This window comes from Mobula birostris, chromosome 21 (genome assembly GCF_030028105.1).
Source record: "Mobula birostris isolate sMobBir1 chromosome 21, sMobBir1.hap1, whole genome shotgun sequence".
NCBI classification, from domain to species: Eukaryota; Metazoa; Chordata; class Chondrichthyes; order Myliobatiformes; family Myliobatidae; genus Mobula; species Mobula birostris.
In genome coordinates this window covers 38,413,637-38,431,643 of record NC_092390.1, presented here as the reverse complement: position 1 = coordinate 38,431,643, position 18,007 = coordinate 38,413,637, and the positions used below count along the sequence as shown (strand labels likewise).

Below are 18,007 nucleotides of genomic sequence, written 5' to 3'. Positions count from 1 at the left end.
CACAGGATTACTAAAGACGGGGCAACCCCACTGCCTGCCAAGGTAGACACGGTCCGCAACTTCCCCCGACCCAGCACAATCAAATTCCTGCAGGAATTCGTGGGTATGGTGAATTTCTACCACCGTTTCCTCCCCTCAGCAGCCCGAACCATGCGACCCCTGTTCACTCTAATGTCGAGTAAGGGCAAGGACATTACTTGGGATGAAGAGGCCGCAACCGCTTTCGTTAAAGCCAAAGAAACCTTGGCAAACGCCGCGATGCTAGTGCACCCCAGAACGGACGTTCCTACTGCCCTCACGGTGGACGCATCTAACACAGCGGTCGGTGGAGTGCTGGAACAACTCATCGAGGGTCGCTGGCAACCCCTGGCATTCTTCAGCAAACACTACGACCACCCGAACTCAAATGCAGTGCTTTTGACTGGGAGCTATTGGCACTATACCTGGCAATCTGGCATTTCAGGTACTTCTTAGAAGGTCGGCCCTTCACCGCGTTCACAGACCACAAACTGCTTACCTTTGCGTTCACGAAGGTGTCCGACCCCTGGTCGTCCCGCCAGCAGCGACATCTGTCCTACATCTCCGAGTAAACGACGGACATCCGGCATGTCTCTGGAAAGGACAACGTCGTGGCAGACGCACTTTCCAGACCGACCATACAGGCCCTGTCCCAGGGGGTGGACTATGCAGTGCTGGCAGAGGCACAGCAGGCAGACGCTGAGATCCCCAGTTACAGGACTGCAGTCTCCGGTTTGCAACTCCAAGACCTCCCCGTAGGCCCAGGTGAGAAGACCCTACTATGTGACGTAGCTACCGGCCAACCCCGCCCCGTCGTCCCAGCAGCCTGGCGCCGGCAGGTTTTCGAGTCCATTCACAACTTAGTGCACCCCTCCATCAGGACAACCGTCCGGCTGGTCGCCAACAGGTTCGTGTGGCATGGACTTCGTAAGCAGGTCAGTGAATGGGCCAAAACGTGCATGCAGTGCCAAACGGCCAAGGTGCAGCGGCATACCAAGGCTCCGCCGCAGCGGTTCGAACCCACCCGCCGGAGGTTCGACCACATCCATGTAGATATTGGGCCCCTGCCAGTGTCACGAGGAGCGCAGTACCTCCTAACTATGATAGACCGGTTCACCAGATGGCCAGAGGCAGTCCCGCTCACCAACACCACCTCCAAATCCTGCGCCCGAGCACTGATCACAACCTGGGTAGCCTGCTTCGGGGTACCGGCCCACATTACGACAGGGGCGCTCAGTTCACCTCCAGCCTGTGGTCGGCTATGGCCAACCTTTTAGGATCTCGGCTACACCACACAACTGCCTATCACCCACAGTCGAATGGGCTAGTGGAGCGCTTCCACTGTCACCTGAAATCAGCTCTCATGGCCCGCCTGGAGGGGCCTAACTGGGTGGACGAGCTTCCCTGGGTCCTGCTCGGAATCCGCATGGCGCCCAAAGAGGATCTGCACACCTCGTCGGCCAAGTTGGTGTACGGCGCACCCCTGGTAGTCCCAGGAGAGTTCATACCAGCCCCAAGGGGGCAAGAGGAAGAACCCACAGCAGTCCTGGACAGACTACGGGAGAGGCTCGGTAACCTGGCCCCCATCCCCACTTCACAGCATGGACAGATCCCGACCTGCGTACCCAAAGACCTGCAGAACTGTAGGTTTCTTTTTGTATGACGGGGCGGACACCAGGCACCGCTACAGCGGCCCTACGAGGGGCCGTTTAAGGTGATCAGGAACAACGGGTCCATGTTCGTGCTGGACACTGGGGGGAGAGAGGAGGTTTTCACGGTGGACCGACTCAAACCGGCCCATGTGGACTTGGCGCAGCCGGTCCAGGCTCAGGCACCGCGGCGCAGGGGCAGACCCCCCCAAATAGAGGCCGATCCAGACTGTGGACATTGGGGGAGGTATCGCCGGTTCTGGGGGGGGGTTATGTGGCGACCCACTTTCTGGCACACACGAACCGGCTCTCAACAGCGCGCGCAGGCAGAGGGCTGGCCCCAAAAAGGGCGCCAGGCCATCTTCAGCAGGGGGAAAATCCCGCGCGCAGAAAGGGTCTGGGAATATGCATTCCCCACAGCAATCCCGCCCAGGGAGGGCGGGAACGGGAAGGCTTTAAAGCAGGCCGCGAAGTTTGAATAAATCTCTTTCATCGCGACTGTAACTCACCGACTCCGTGTGGTTATTCTAGCGCTGTGTGTAGCACACCGCTACACTACCTCCCTTTTGATATCAGGTTACATCATTGTTAGAGATGAGACCAAGTACAGTCGTATCATCTGTGAACTTTAGGATTTCAATGGATTTTTCTATGGAGGCCCAGTCATTTATATAAAATGAGAACGGGGTGGGGGGGGTGAAAAACACAGCCCTCGGGAGGGCCTCTGCTTGAAGACATTGGATCAGACAAATAGCCCAACCTTGCATACTACTTCCTGTCAGGAAGATTGTATTTCACTGACAGATACTGTAGGGTACAGCTAGGTGGATTAGCTTGCTATGGAGTAACTCTGGAACATTAGATTTGAAGAGCTAAAATCCACAAACAAGATCCTTGCATAGGTGTTGGAGGAGTCCAGATGTTGAAGGATATAATGAAAGCACCAGTTAACTACATCCTCAAGGAGTGATTTGCTCTACAAGTAAACTAGTAGGTCAGAGAATCAGTAATGGACTTAAGATTGACCAACATCGGATGTTCAAAGGTTTTGATAACTACTGAAGTCAGAGTGACTGGCTTATAATCATTCGATCATAACAATTTTAAAGCAGTCCAGAACCCTGCATAATTGCATGGAGGTGTTAAATATCTCAGTGAAGATGGGTATTAGCTGATTCACACAGTGCCTTAGGGTACCAGGTGAGACACCATCTTTCCTAAAGTTCTGCTTTCCAAGCGGTTTGCAAATGGCTTCTTGCTTCACAGCAAGTATAGGGTGGGATGGAGGGAGGGGGCAGGGGGAGGGATGTTGAAGGTGAATGGGACTGGGGTGAAGGGAGAAAAGTGACACTGGAGTGTTTGTGAAAGGGGGGAAGGTATTGGGGCTCAGATTATTGGGATCAGAGGAATTGAAAAGAGATGGATGTTGATTGGCCTTATCAAACCGACAGTAAAATTGAGCTGATTGGCCAAGGTAGGAGAGGGGTCGACTTTGTAACATCATAATGTTTCATGTTCCCAAGTCATAAATATTTACATTCTGAAATACATTGTGGCCACTTTATTAGGTACATCTGTATACATCGTTAATGCAAATATCTAATCAGCCAATCATGACAGAAGTTCAAACAATAAAAGCTTGCAGACATGGTCAAGAGGTTCAGTTGTTCAGACCAAATTTCAGAATGAGAAAGAAATGTGATTGAAGTGACTTTGATCATGGAATGATTATTGGTGCCAAATGAGAAGCTTTGACTATCTCAGAAATTGCTGAGTTCCTGGGATTTTCACACATAGCAGTCTCTTAAGTTTACAGAGAATGGTGAAAAAAAAACCCAAAAAATTCAGTGAACAGCAGTTCTATGGGTGAAAATACCTTGTAAATGAGAGAGGTCAGAGGAGTATGGCCAGACTGGTTCAATCTGACAGGAAACTGACAGCAAAAGCTCAGATAACCATGCATTACAACAGAGGTGTGCGGAAGAGCATCTTTGAATGCACAACATGTTGAACCTTGAGGTGGATGGGCTATTGCAGCAGAAGATCACACCGGGTTCCACTCCTGTATCTAATAAAATGGTGACTGAGTGTATATTTATTTTGCATCTGTTTTAACTAAGTAATTCTACAGAATTATTCACAATATTGTCAACTATATTCATTGATATTGAATGTAGTTATTTACATAGACAGAGTTGAATGAATCACTTCATTGTGGAGTGCGGGCACTGTCAATGGACATTGAATTAGTAGAATGATTTTCAGTCGGATGCTGTTTTGAATGCTAAATGTACTTCTGTGGTAGAATCAAGTCAATTTTATGTCAACATATTTTACCATGACATTTTTAATGTAATGCATTATAGTGAAACCCCTGTCAATAAGCATTTTTGAGTACATTCTGATAAATATTCTGATTTTCAGTTCAACAGAAATAGATGATATGCTCAGAAAATCTACCAACCTGCTGCTGACTCGAACTTTAAGTGGATGTTTACAAAGCCTTATCAAGAAACAGCACATAGGTTTAACTGAGGTATGTCTTTAGCACCTATAAGAACTAACATTTTGTAAGTGATTCTAACCATCTGGTAAAATAGTGCTTGTGGACCATTCATATTAAACAGTAGTTGAAAACTGATGCCATTCAGTTGATAGTAGTACAATGTAATTAGTTACCATGCATATCAGAATCCGGGTTAATGTAATAAGTATATATAAAAAAAGGTGCAAAAAGAGAGGGGGAAATATTAGGGAGGTAGTGTTAGTGGACTCATAGTCCATTCAGAAATCTGAATGTGGAGGAGAACCTGTTCCTGAAATGTTGAGCATGTGTTTTCAGATTCCTGTACCACTTTCTTGACTATAGCAGCGAGAAGAGAGCATGTCCGGGGTGATGGGGGTCCTTAATGATGGATGCTGCCTTTTTGAAGCAGTGTCTTTTGAAGGTGCTCTCGATGCTGGGGCAGCTAGTACCCATGATGAGGCTGGCTGAGTTTGCAACTTTCTGCCACTTTTTCCGAACCTGAGCAGTGGTGATGGTACATTTCTCCATGGTTCATTTGTAGAAATTTGCAAGTGTATTTGGTGATGTACCAAGTCTCCTCAAACTTCTAATGAAATATAACCACTGTCATGCCGCCTTTGTAATTGCATCAATATGTTGGGACCAGAATAGATCTTCAGAGATGTTGACACCCATGAACTTGAAACTGCTCACCCTTTCCACTGCTGATCCCTCTGAGGACTGGTGTGTGCTCCCTCAACTTCCCCTTCCTGAAGTCCACAATCAATTCCTTGGTCTTGCTGATAAAGACGTTCTTCAATCAGGCTTGTTTGAAGAACTCTCTGCCCAATTATTATCAATATATACTTCGCAGCTCCAGAGAATCCTACACACTTGACCACTGCTATACTACAACTAAGAATGCCTAGTGTTCCACATTGAGGTTGGCACATGGCCAAGTGGTTAAGGCAGGGGTCCCCAACCTTTTTTGCACCGTGGACCGGTTTAATATTGACAATATTCTTGCGGACTGACTGACTGGGGTTGGGGGGTGGGGTTGTTAATCATGACCGGAATATAGATGATAGGTCAACTATAAATCACTTATCAGTGGCTAATACACTCAATTTTGTTTCTAAAAGGGTTTATCTAACAAATTTAATATTAAACACACAGCATGTATTTTCCTCGCATGAATATAGTGATAAGTCAATTACAAGTCATAAAGGGGTTCCTTATGTCCAGTCTATTCCGCAATTTAATTTTCATTGCATTCATTGCAGAAAATTCCGCTTCGCAGAGATATGATGTTGAAAATGGAAGCAACGTTTTCAGTGCTTTCGTGGCTATCTCAGGATATTCAGCCTTGACTTTGATCCAGAATGCCGGCAGAGATGTTATGTCAAACATACTTTTCAGCCCATCGTCATTTGCAAGCCCGAGGAGTTGATCTTCTTCCCGCGCTGACATGGATGATTCACTGCGGACATTCACAAATGGGTCACGGACCCATTCCTTTGCACGTCTTGAGTCATTTGCGGTTGGGAAGTGACGTTCGAATTCTGTCGATAGTGAAGATAGGTGTTTGCGCACCACCTGTGAGCCTCAGTCTCTCCCAAGTTCCCAGCTAATGTTGGGAACATGTCAGATATGCCCCTGTCCACTCGCCGTCCCCACATTTCCAGTTTGGCTGTGAAAGCAGACACTTTATCTGCCAACTTGAAGACAATTGTTATTCTCCCTTGAAGTGACAAATTGAGTTCATTGAGCAGATTGAAGATGTCACACAGATAAGTGAGTATCCACTCCTCGTCACTGAAGTGTGCTGCCAGTGGTGACTTATTTCCTGAAAGGAATCTCTGTAGCTGCTCTCTTAACCTAAAAGCCCTGGCCAGGGCTCTCCCCCTTGATAGCCACCTGATTTCAGCGTGTAAGAGAAGGCGTTTGTGCTCTTCCTCGCAAAGCTGCTCAAACAGACGTAAGTTAAGGGCTTTTGCTTTGATGTGATTGATAACTTCAACAACGTCACTCAATACGCTATTAAGATCGGGTGACATTTTTCGGCTAGCCAGCGTTTCCCTGTGTGTGACACAGTGTGTAGACTGGCATTCCGGAGCAACCTCTTTGACTCGGGTAATGAAACCAGACTCATTAAGCCATTCCAGCAACTGTGCTTCGATGTCCTCCGCTATGTCATCGATTCTCCTTGAAACTGGTAGCTGAAAGAGAAACCTGTGCCATCTTGTTAGCTGCAGCTTCTCCCAACAGTTCATGGCACGTGTCCTTGGCAGCAAGCAGAATCAATTCTTCACCAACAGTCTTATCCTTAGCAATACAGCTAGCCACTAAGTACAACACTCTCGGAGCAGCAGCATTTGTGGAGGTGGTGGCTGTCAGCACTTGCTTCTGTTCGGCTTGCTCATGTTTTTTTCCGCTCAAAAAACTCAACGGGTTTGTCTTTAAGTGCAGGGTGCTTTGACTCAAGGTGCCGAAGCAGTTTTGAGGGCTTCGTTACCTCATTAGACAGCTTGTCTCCACATATCACACACAGGGAGCTTGGAGCGTGTGAGTCACCGGTCGCAATAAAGCCATATTTTATGTACGACTCATTGCACTGGTCGTATTTTCTGTTGAAGGAAGCTTTTTTTTTTTGCAGTCTCGGCCTCAGCTGTCTCTGCGTTATCATCATCATTAGGCCTTTTATGTCCCCTACCATCTCTTCCAAAGAAACTCTCAAGCGACATTTGTTTTTTTTTCACTCATCGAATAGTAGTAGGTTAATGACCGACTGATGTCCTTGTGTGGGTAATGACCTCTCATGCGTTCAAGTTCAACGGTGGGCATGACAGGGAATGAGGAAAGGTGCAGTTGACTCGTATCGTTTCCTCGCGGTCCGGTAGCACATGCTTTGCTGTCCGGTACCAGTCCACGGCCCGGTGGTTGGGGACCACTGTGTTAAAGCATTGGACTAGAGATCTGAAAGTCACGAGTTCAAGCCTCAGCTGAGGCAGCGTGTTGTGTCCTTGAGCAAGGCACTTAACCACTCCTGCACGTTTATAGCCCAGCAGCGGCGGTTGGTGCAGTATAGACAAGACAAGAGACCACATTTTGGGAAATCTGATCACTTGGCTGCCCTTCTACCTGCATATATTGACAGGCTGCAGAGATAAGGACAACAAAGGGATGGTCACAGGAGGCAGAGGATTGGCTATGGGATTGCTTTGAGTCAGTGGACTGGGCTGTGTTCAAGGATTCATGAATGAATACACCACAGATGTCGTGGACTTTATTAAAAACAGGCGTAGTCGAGTGTGTCCCCACAAAATCATTCAGTCTTCCCCAACCAGAAGCCCTGGACGTACCATGGGATCCGCAATTTTCTGAGGGCCAGATCCGTGGCATCCAGGTCTGGCGCTCAAGTAAGATAAGAGGTCCAGGTATGATCTCTGGAAAGCCGTCTGGAGTGTGAAGTGGCAATTCCAGACTAATTCCAGACTTCCGCTAAGGCCCCACCTCCCCCTCGTACCCCATCTGTTACTTATTTTTATGCACACAATCTTTCTCTCACTCTCCTTTTTCTCCCTCTGAATATACCTCTTGTCCATCCTCTGGGTCCCCCCCCCCCCCGTCTTTCTTCCCGGACCTCCTGTCCCATGATCCTCTTGTATCCCCTTTTGCCTATCACCTGTCCAGCTCTTGGCTCTATCCCTCCCCCTCCTGTCTTCTCCTATCATTTTGGATCGCCCCCTCCCCCTCCCCCTCCAACTTTCAAATCCCTTACTCACCCTTCCTTCAGTTAGTCCTGACGAAGGGTCTCGGCCTGAAACGTCGACTGCACCTCTTCCTACAGATGCTGCTTGGCCTGCTGCGTTCACCAGCAACCTTGATGTGTGTTGCTTGAATTTCCAGCATCTGCAGAATTCCTGTTGTTTGCATTTAAATTCCAGACTAAGTTTGAATCACTGGAGGATGCTCAATAGCTGTGGCAGGACTTGAATGCTATTGCCGCTTACAAAGTGAAACCAAATGACATAGGTGATATCAAAGATTTCCTCCCAGATAAGCTCAATGCCTTCTGTGCTTGCTTTGATTGTCAAAACATGAAGGAACCTTCATGAAGTCCCATGGCCCAGATATGACCCTGTGTTTTCAGTTTGCAGCCGACATGAGAGCATCCTTCAGGAAGGTGAACCCATGGAAAGCATCCAGCCCAGATGGGATACCTGGCCGAGTACCAAAGACCTGTGCTGATCAACTGGCTGGAGTATTCACTGATATCTTTAACCTCTTGCTTCGGCAGTTTGAGGTACCCACCTGCTTCAAGCAGGCTTTAATTATACCAGTGCCTAAGAAGATTGATAACCTGCCTCAATGACTGTTCTCCAGTAGCATTTATTATGCATTCTCTGTGATGAAGTGTTTTGAGAGGTTGGTAATGAAATATGTCAACTTCTGCCTAAGGAGCAATTTGGATCCTCTCCAATTTGCCTATTATCATAACAGCGCTCCAGCAGATGCCATTTCATCTGCTCTTCATTCAACCTGTAACACCTGGACAGTGAAGATCAGGATGTTTTTTGACTCCAACTCAATACTATCATAACCTCAAAACTAATCAATATGCTTCAAGACCTTAGCCTCAATATCACCTTGTGCAATTGAATCCTTGATTTTTCTCTCTGAAGAGGGTCAGCAACTTTAAATTTCTCAGTGTTGTCATTTCAGAGTATCTGCTTTCAGCCCAGCATGTAAGAACAATTATGAAGAAAACATGGCAGCGCCTCTACTTCCTTAGAAGTTTGCAATGATTTGACGTGACATCTGAAACTTTGACTAATTTCTACAGGTGTGCAGTACATTGACTGTTCGCATCACAGCCTGGTATGGAAACACCAATGTCTTTCAACAGAAAATCCTGCAAAAAATAGTGGATATGGCCCAGTCCATCACAGTAAAGCCCTCCCCCCCCCCCCCCAACATGGAGTACTGTTGTGGGAAAGCAGCATCTACCATCAATGACCCCTCCCACACAGGCCATGCTCTCTTCTCACTGCTTCCATCAGGAAGATGCAGGAGCCTCAGGGTCAACACCACCAGGTTTAGGAACGTTTATTACACTTCAGCCATCAGGCTCTTGAACTAGAGGGGATAACTTCACTGAACTTCATTCACCCCATCGCTGAACTGTTCCCATAACCTATTGGCTCACTTTAAAGGATTCCTCATCTCATGTTCTCGATACTGCTTAATAATAATTTTTTTTGTCCATCCTGTTGGGTGTAGTCTTTCATTGATTCCGCTGTTTCTTGGACTTGTATATTCCTGCAAGAAATCGAATCTTGGGGTTTGTATATAGTGACATACATGTACTTTGTACTTGGAACTTAGAACTTGACTTGTAGACTTGTGTACTCAGTGTTCCAAGCAATGAAGCCAAGTATGCCATTCACTCTAAACATGACCATTTCCTCTCTAGTCTGCCTACCTCTCACTCATTTATATAATTTTTTCAAACCTACCCAAGAACAAATTTTTAATTACCTAGTCAACAAAGGCCCTTAAATATCAGGTTATGGTTAAGTAGGTACAGTAAGTCAACTTCAATCATTCCTATGTATGGACCATTTCATGGCATTATGGCAGTCCAGAACCTCTCTTCACTGTTCATCAAATGCAAGAGGATGCAGTTTGTTAGACTGTTCATTGTTTGCTAAATTTATATTAAAAAAAAGTTCTGTGTGGATCAAGCTACTAATGGTCTAATAATTAACTATTATTCATTTAAAGTTACTGATGGTTGAAACAACAATAATTTGCAAATTTATTTTATAAAAGTTGCCTAGAATTAAATGTGACAAATTAGGGTGGGACTAGAAAATGCTGACGCTAAAAGGTACAAGCAGATTTTCATTGGAAACATTTGCATTTTATAGCTCGTACAAATCATCATAAATACAACACACCTGGAGCAGGCCTGTAAATACCTTGAAGACTTTATAACAAACATAACTAATGTCTCCCCTGAGACTGTGCACACCACGCGACTCTATGGGTTATCCACATTCAAGGTATGTGCAGTGTGAATATGTTAAGCAATCAGTATTCAGAAATTTACATTCTAATTACAGTAGTTTTTTGTAAAGTCACCATTTTAATAGTTCTGTTCATGTGGGTATACACTAATCAGGTTTTAAAATAATCTAGCATTATTCTTATTTAACAATACAGTGCAGAGTAGGCCCTAGGCCCTTCCAGCCCTTCAAGACAGACTGCACCAGCAACCCCTGTTTAACCCTAACTCAAGCACGGAACAATTTACAATGACTAATAACCTACCCTGCAAGTCTTTGGTCCGTTGGGGGGGTGGGTGGGATCGGGAGGATCCAGTGAAAACCCACACATTTTTCTGGGAGGATGTACAGAGACCCCTTACAGAATGACACCAGAGTGGAACTCTGGAACACCCTGAGCTGTGGTACCATCGAGCTAACCGCTATGCTACTGCGGCACCCATTCTGAAACCTGGAGAAAAGGAAATGGATGTAAAATTGGAAAATTCATTGCTTCACCAGGTATTTCACTATTGTCCAAAGGTTTCGATCATTTTATCTCTGTTGGCTGATTGACGTATTCAATATTCAAAGCTCATTTTCTAATCAAATGTAAAAAAAAATTGTGTATATCTGCCTCTAGAAGATGCAGGTATACGATAATTAAATATTAATTTTAACTACTTTTTTTGCTTAGTTTATTTTGTGAACAACTGATGAGTGAATAATTACTAAAACTATCCATGTAGCCCCTGGCAATACATTATTTTTTGTCTATAGATTGTTTACCCTTTCTACAGATGCTTAATATAACTTCCCATTTGTTGATTGGCTTTTCAGTGTATGTTTACTATTAAATATATCTGGAAATGCTATGTCTGATGACGGGTCGGGGAGCTGAACATTATCTCTGTTTATCTTTCCGCAAATGCTGTTGAGTGTTTTCAGGATCTTCTATTTCAGATATCCAGCACCTGTAGCCTTTTTGATAATCATAAAAATACTTACCTTTGTATTGTTTTGTCTGCATGTACATTGAAGAAATTTTTTTAGTAGTAAAGTTTACATCTTTTGAGAAGATTGGATTGAATAAGTTTTTGCCAAGGTAAACATGAAAATATTAGTTAATATAATATTTACTGCAGGATGCTAGACATGCAGCAGAAGGAGAAATATATACAAAGCTCAACCATAAAATTGATGAATTCATACAACTCGCTGATTATGAATGGACCATGACAGAACCCAATGGTCGAGCCAGTGGTTACTTAATGGATCTTATAAACTTCCTTCGAAGCACTTTTCAAGTTTTTACACATTTGCCTGTGAGTATTAAATACAAACATGAGATTCCTACAATAAGTATTTTCTTGGCTTAAAATTAGTTTTTAGGTTCTTAAACTGCTTAGATCTTACTATATTTATTTAAGCTCAAGTTATTTTGTAAATAGCTGTTAATTTAAATGAGATTCTTTCTAACCGACTTCCTTGTGTGGTCCTTGATGTACAAGTTAAGAACCAAGCTTACATGTTGGAAGATAATTTCAATTAGTTCCATACATGCACTAATCCAGTTTTTAAAATTTTTTTTTAACAGTAGCTTTCTATAAACCTCTGGCTTTGACAATCAAACAAAATCACCTTTTAAATTAAGAATTCCTTTTTTTTTTACACAGCTGCAGATATGATTGGTGGAATTGACATGTTGAATTTTGTTATCTAATTTACAACATTGTAACACTCCCATAAATTTAAGTTTGATTGGAATGTGATTTTTACAAAATTATGACCATTGTTGAAGTGGATTGATTTGGACAACCTATGATTTTTGTAATGTGACAATGACCACCTAGCAGCTGATCTATTGAGTAATGGTATGTTTTTGTTTTACAAATTAATTTTTTATTAGTGTTCACACTTTCTACGCATGTTTACATTTGATTTTTTGTTTTGATTTCCTTGCTGGGTTCCTTCTCAGAATAACGTCAGTCACCATGCAGCAATGTCGGTGAGTAGCAGAAGAAAGCATGCACATCTGAAGGCTATGAATTGACTATACAATTGTTGCTAAAGTCAAGTAGCCTTCATATAAATTTTTAAAGTAAACTAAACATGCCCTTTCCCCAGTAATGACTTTGTATAGTCTGTTTAGAACAAGTCAACAGGCTTAAAATGGGTAGGAATTGATTAACAGTAACATTCTGTGATAGAGTAGCCCTTAACAATCATCACTGACAATTCCAATCACCATTAGCTATTCATAATAGAATTAACCCCTCAAAAGATTAAAAACTTATTAAATTGTGTTTTTAGCTTGAGGTACAGTATATCAGCAGTGTTTACATGAAAAAGAATAATCAAACAGCAAAAACTTTTGTGTGGAAGTATAATTGCAGTGTAGTAGTTTGTTTAACATAATCTTTTACCATTTTTCCATATTACACAGTAGGCGGACATTCAAGACTATACTGGTTCTATCCATTGATCCTATTATGCCACTTATTTTCCTGTACCTTGTTCTCTTTCATGTGCCCGTCAGTTCTCTTCAGATCCTTCTGCCACAGACTTACCCCAGGGACAACTTAATCTATTAACCTACCAAAAGACAAAATATACACTTGTGATGAAACTTTAATTGCTATACAAGTATATCAAAAACTTGACAGATAATTATATGTTAATAGAATGCCAATTGCATCACTTCATTTCCCTTTGAAACATCTTTCCTAACAAAGCCAAGATGTCTGATTTTAAAAATGGCTTAGATTTTGCATTTTGCTGGTTTAACATATTGCTCATGTATATGTATGCTAGTTTTGGGATTCCCAGACAAATACAATTGTCCCAAGCTTTCTAGACAAGATCTGCTAGTAATTTCTCAGCTATCCCATGTTGGGAATCATTGATTTAAACAGCAGAGCAGGAGTTTCTCACATTCTTGCAATGGTTTGGGAAATTTGCAGTCAGCTCCTGCACCAAGATAGATCAGTGAAGCCTATTCATTTGAACACAGTAGTACAGGTTTATGGAAGAAGTTGGAAAACTACTTTATGTTTCTGAGTATCAGAACAGGCAAAGGTTGGGAAGGAGGGGAAGTTGACAGCTTTGACTGATGGCAAAAATGTTAGTGTACTTTGCCAAATGTCGATGTTTTCTGGATGAATGGGTGGAACTTGTTCTGCTTGTGCATGTCACCTGATTACATTGAGGCCCATTTGCCTCCTGAGGCCTTGTCACTGTGCTTCCTTTAAGTAAGCAGGATCAGCTCTATGGACCCAGACTTGATAAGTTTAGGTAGATGGGTAATGTGATTGTGAATAGCATGTCTCATCCAACAAAATCAGGAGTTTAGTTGCACCATAATTTTTTGTGCTGATAGCATTGTAGAACGCTTAACTGCCATTCAACTGTTGTACCTTAAGATGTAACTAAGTGGATAATTCCTCAAATGTAATTCGATTTGAAAAATAAACGGTTTAGTTTGTGTTACCATAAGAATACAAAGAACCCCAAAATCATTAAATTGTTTTTCAACACTTCCCATCTTGATCTTTTCCAAACTTCATGACCCTTCAGTGTTTTGGACCAGGTGATCAACTATGCATGCTTCCAGATCAAATTTGATTGAAGAAACTAAGCTCATCCCATATCTCGCTTGTTTCTTCTCTGCTTCATTTCTAGCACCATCTGCTGTTCTCACCACATTCCCTAGTTTTGAGTTGGCTGTATTCACGTAAAAATACTTTTTGACCGCTAAACTTGAAAAGGCCTTTTTCACAGAATAGTGAAATTGGGAAATATTGCACAAAATACAAAAAAAAACAGTTAAAAGCAAAGACCTGTAAGGGATTATGTATAAGTAGAACTATGGGAGAACAAGTTGATGTATCCGTGAAGATAGAAAAGAGAGTATGAGTTCCAGAGTAGGCTGATATTAGGGGGTGATGGAATTCAGAACCAGGAGTGAGAATATGAAATAAGAAAAGGAAGAAGTAAAATAATGCTAGGATAAGAAGATAGCAAAAAGTGTTTTTGTAACCTGGTGGAATATGAGGTCCTTTAAAAACTAATGATCAAGATAAGTGAGAATACTATTTGTATCTACATGATGATTGTTGGCATTTAGCTACGTGAATGAGTAGAAGTTGAGTACCTTAGTCAAAGGCAGAAGTTCTAGCTTTTTGTTCAGCTGATCGCCAATTCCAGGATAACGCAGCTGTTAGATTCTTCATAGAATCCAGCATGCAAGTGTGTATTTCTGAAGATATCTCAGCACTTGGGCTGGCACAAGTATAGGAATCCATTTACCTGACTAGAAAAAAAATTATAAATACGTTAATTACCTTAGTTTTGATTTGAATTGGTTTAAATGTATTTAATGACTTGATTGAGATTTTGTATTTCAGTTTTTAATCACTTAATCGTAGTTTTAACAGTGAGCTTTTTTAATCTCCTTGTTATCTTTGCTTAATAGTATGCCTGTGGAAGGGGCTAAAGCAATTCTCAACAATGCTGAAGACAGAGTTAGTTTAGCTGGAAATGACTCTGCTCTGCATGGGGCCCTGCTGATCAATTAGCCAGCTTAGCAACAAGAGATTGCATCTGGAGAGCTGCCTTGGGTAAGAGCAAAGGATTTCAAGGACAGGTAGCTGCTGAGCTTGGCAAATTGCAACCCCCCCCCCCCCCCACAATGACCTTTATTGCATTCTATATCTCTGGCTGTAGTACCCAGACATGAGTGTAGCTATTCAGCAAGTTAGTATCTTTCCATAGAACCACTAATTGAAATAGTTTTCCTGCAGGTGGTCTTGTATAATCTTGTGTAAAGTCTCACAATTTGGAAATTCGTATTGCAATTTAAATATACATGTTTTGATGTACTGGGCAAGGATGTGGCCCCAGACCTTATTAGCAAAACATATTTATAAAATATCTTTTTAAAGCAAAAATTGTCTACTTTTTTGAAAATATAGCTGCCTTCTGTTTCAACATGTAGCAATATGTGCTCAAAAGTCTCCCAATTTTGAAGAGAAGAAATAGTGTCACCTCATTTAAAGCTGATTAGTTTAAAGTACCTGTGGTTTTGGGAATTCAAATCAGCTGATGTACTTTCTATGTTGCTTTGGTTGGGATAATAGCAGAGATGGAAATGCTGAGAAGACATTAAGAAACTATGATCAGGAAGCTATAAGGAACTCTGAGAAACTTTTGTAACTAGGTAACTATAAATTAATACTGGTTTTATAACATGAAACACAAGTGTCATTCATGATGCTTCTGGCCTGAACTTGAGTGGATATCAGTTCCTGCTGATATTTTTAAGGAGTTTGTATGATCTCCCCTGTGACCATGTGGGGTTGCTTCAGTTTTCCTCCCACCTTTCAAAAGATGTATGGTTAGGATTAGTGAGTTGTGGACATGCTACATTGGCACTAGAAATGTGGCAACACTTGTAGGCTACCTTCAAAGTAGTCCTATGATTGTGTTGATCATTGATGCGATGTTTTGGTGTACATATGACAAAGCTAATCTGAAAGAATTTTCAGAAGCTTCAGAAATAGAGCATAACTTCCAACAGTATAAACTTGTAAAATATATTTTATATATAGAATGGTTCAGACCTTTCATGCCCTTTTCATGAAGAGTTTTAACTTTTAAAGTGTTTCTTTTAAAATATTCATCGAAAGCATTCAGGTGGGATGAAATTATGATGGAAGGGCCAGTTGGAGATGCAGGTAGTATATTTGGTTTAATGTAATATTGAAAATATTTTAAACCAGCCTTGTCAACATTGCTGCAAATCTTTGCCTGGAGGATGACCTAATGAGAAATGGGTATAAATTACAATTGCATTCATTCATGACAAATCCTGTCTAGCTGATGCCTCCTTTTTTACAAGGGTTATAGAGAATTTTCCCTTGAAAACATAGCACCTGCCATTTTTATTAAAACACATATGCCCTACAAAGCATGTTCTGAAGCCAGCAGAGAATGATATTTCGCATTGATTTCATATTGTGTACTTAAGCTAGAGAGAGAGTACTTACCTACAGCCATGCTAGTACAGCTGTTGGGAATGGATCTAGTTAGCACTGTGTAATGCCATTTGAATTCTTGTAGCAAGAGACTCAACAATTGTTAAACTGGCAGAATTCCAAGTAATCAAACAAAATGAGGATTTCAGATAAACCTACTACTTTAAGGCCTACTTCAGGAAATGGGGCAGCCAGATAAGCAGTGTACTGGGTTCAGTAACATGACCATAGAATGATGACAAGAAATCTTAGTTTATGTAAAAATAAATGCAGTGGAAACTTTATTGGGCCTCTAATTCAGACTTTTCTATGAAATACTGGACAAAATAAAGGTTTGCATTATAACCCAAACTTAGTAACTACGTTATATTTAAAGCAAAAGGAATTCAATCAGATTTTCACTTGTCAATATGTATGAATGGGGAGCTATGTAAGCAAAATAACAAATCTCCTGAAATTCCAGTCAGCTATTAATTTATCCCGCCACCATTTCTCATGCAAAGTATGATAAAATAAAAAATGCCTGCAGACTGAAACAAACACCTTCAGTATTTTTGGGTCTAAAGTACCCTTTTTATAGTTTCATAATTCTACTGTGCCATTTAGGGTGGTGAATATAAAATTAGCCACATTGTTTATTCATGCTAATTATTAGGTACAAACAAAATGTCTTAACCAGGATAATTTAAATTTGCTGCAACAGAATGCAACTGGAAAGAGATTTTGTAGCAGTTTTACTTAAAGCCTTGTTATATATTAAATTGAAATTGGTAGACTATTTTAAAGAAATAGTTCTTATGTGACATATGTAATGCTTTTTTTTGTAGTTTAATTACAACATGTAATACTTTGGATAATTTCAGCTGCTGGATGCACAAAATAAAACAAATGGCTACCGTTTGTAGAATGCAATATTTGAACCAAATTGTGATGAAAACATTGAATTAGAACATACTAATCTTATCAATTACAGGCTAATGAAATTAAAGATTTAGTGGTTGTGTTTTGAGCTGGTGCTTTTTTTTTGAGGGATAGGCATCACTGTCAGTATTCCTTATTGTCAACTGTGCAGGAAGACAAGCAGCAACATTTAACAGTTGGCTCTAAAGACTTTCACTCAAAAGCCCACATGGGTTGGCAAGAGAATGGGTTTTGTTACTAACTCTACCAAATGTCACCTCATGCTGCTTTTGATTGGCACTTCTTGGCAGGATGGAGAGATGAACCTGTCTCTAGCTGGTTAATTGTGTTTCTTGCCTTATCCTGACAGGGGGTCTTTGATTTTTAAGTGGTTCAATGCAAAGCAAATTACTGTGCTATAGTCATATTTCTCATTTGGTAAGCACCAACTTTGAATGCAGCTCATAAATCAAATGACTAGCACTAAACTGAATGATGATAGCTACTCTTTAGATAGCTAATGCAGATGAAGAATTCAACACTGGTGATGTGCTGTGCAGAGATGTATACACCAAACCCAAAGGGAATCCTAAAGCAATTTTGTGGCAATTATTCTTTAGAAATCTGTACATTTAAGCATCTGTGCCTGCTAAATAATAAAGAATATTGAGTTAATTGTTTTTAGCATGACAGTTTTGCAATTCATTTGTGATGCAGCAGAAAGTTTTTAATGAATGCAAAAAATTCAATTTGCTTTTGACCTGGTCATTTGATTAGTTGGTGAATTGAGAACTATGATGAGATTATTTTTTAAAAGTTTACAATTACTAAACTAATTTCTTTGGAAAT

At 41.6% G+C, this 18,007-nt stretch overlaps 1 protein-coding gene across 3 annotated transcripts in view; it reads left to right on the top strand.

Annotated features, from left to right (window-relative positions):
- The window catches only part of LOC140185739 (exocyst complex component 6-like), a 183,521-nt gene that overhangs the window by 82,437 nt on the left and 83,077 nt on the right, over positions 1–18,007 (top strand). The window contains exons 16-20 of one of the 3 annotated variants that reach the window (XM_072239335.1): positions 4,092–4,203; positions 10,107–10,241; positions 11,369–11,548; positions 12,202–12,231; positions 14,698–14,787. In XM_072239335.1, coding sequence (XP_072095436.1) covers positions 4,092–4,203; positions 10,107–10,241; positions 11,369–11,548; positions 12,202–12,231; positions 14,698–14,718 — 478 coding nt within the window. In that variant the 3' untranslated portion in view covers positions 14,719–14,787. Of the gene's footprint in view, positions 1–4,091; positions 4,204–10,106; positions 10,242–11,368; positions 11,549–12,201; positions 12,232–14,697; positions 14,788–18,007 lie in introns of those variants that run through there. The other 2 variants (XM_072239333.1, XM_072239334.1) reach the window with 2 other exon arrangements.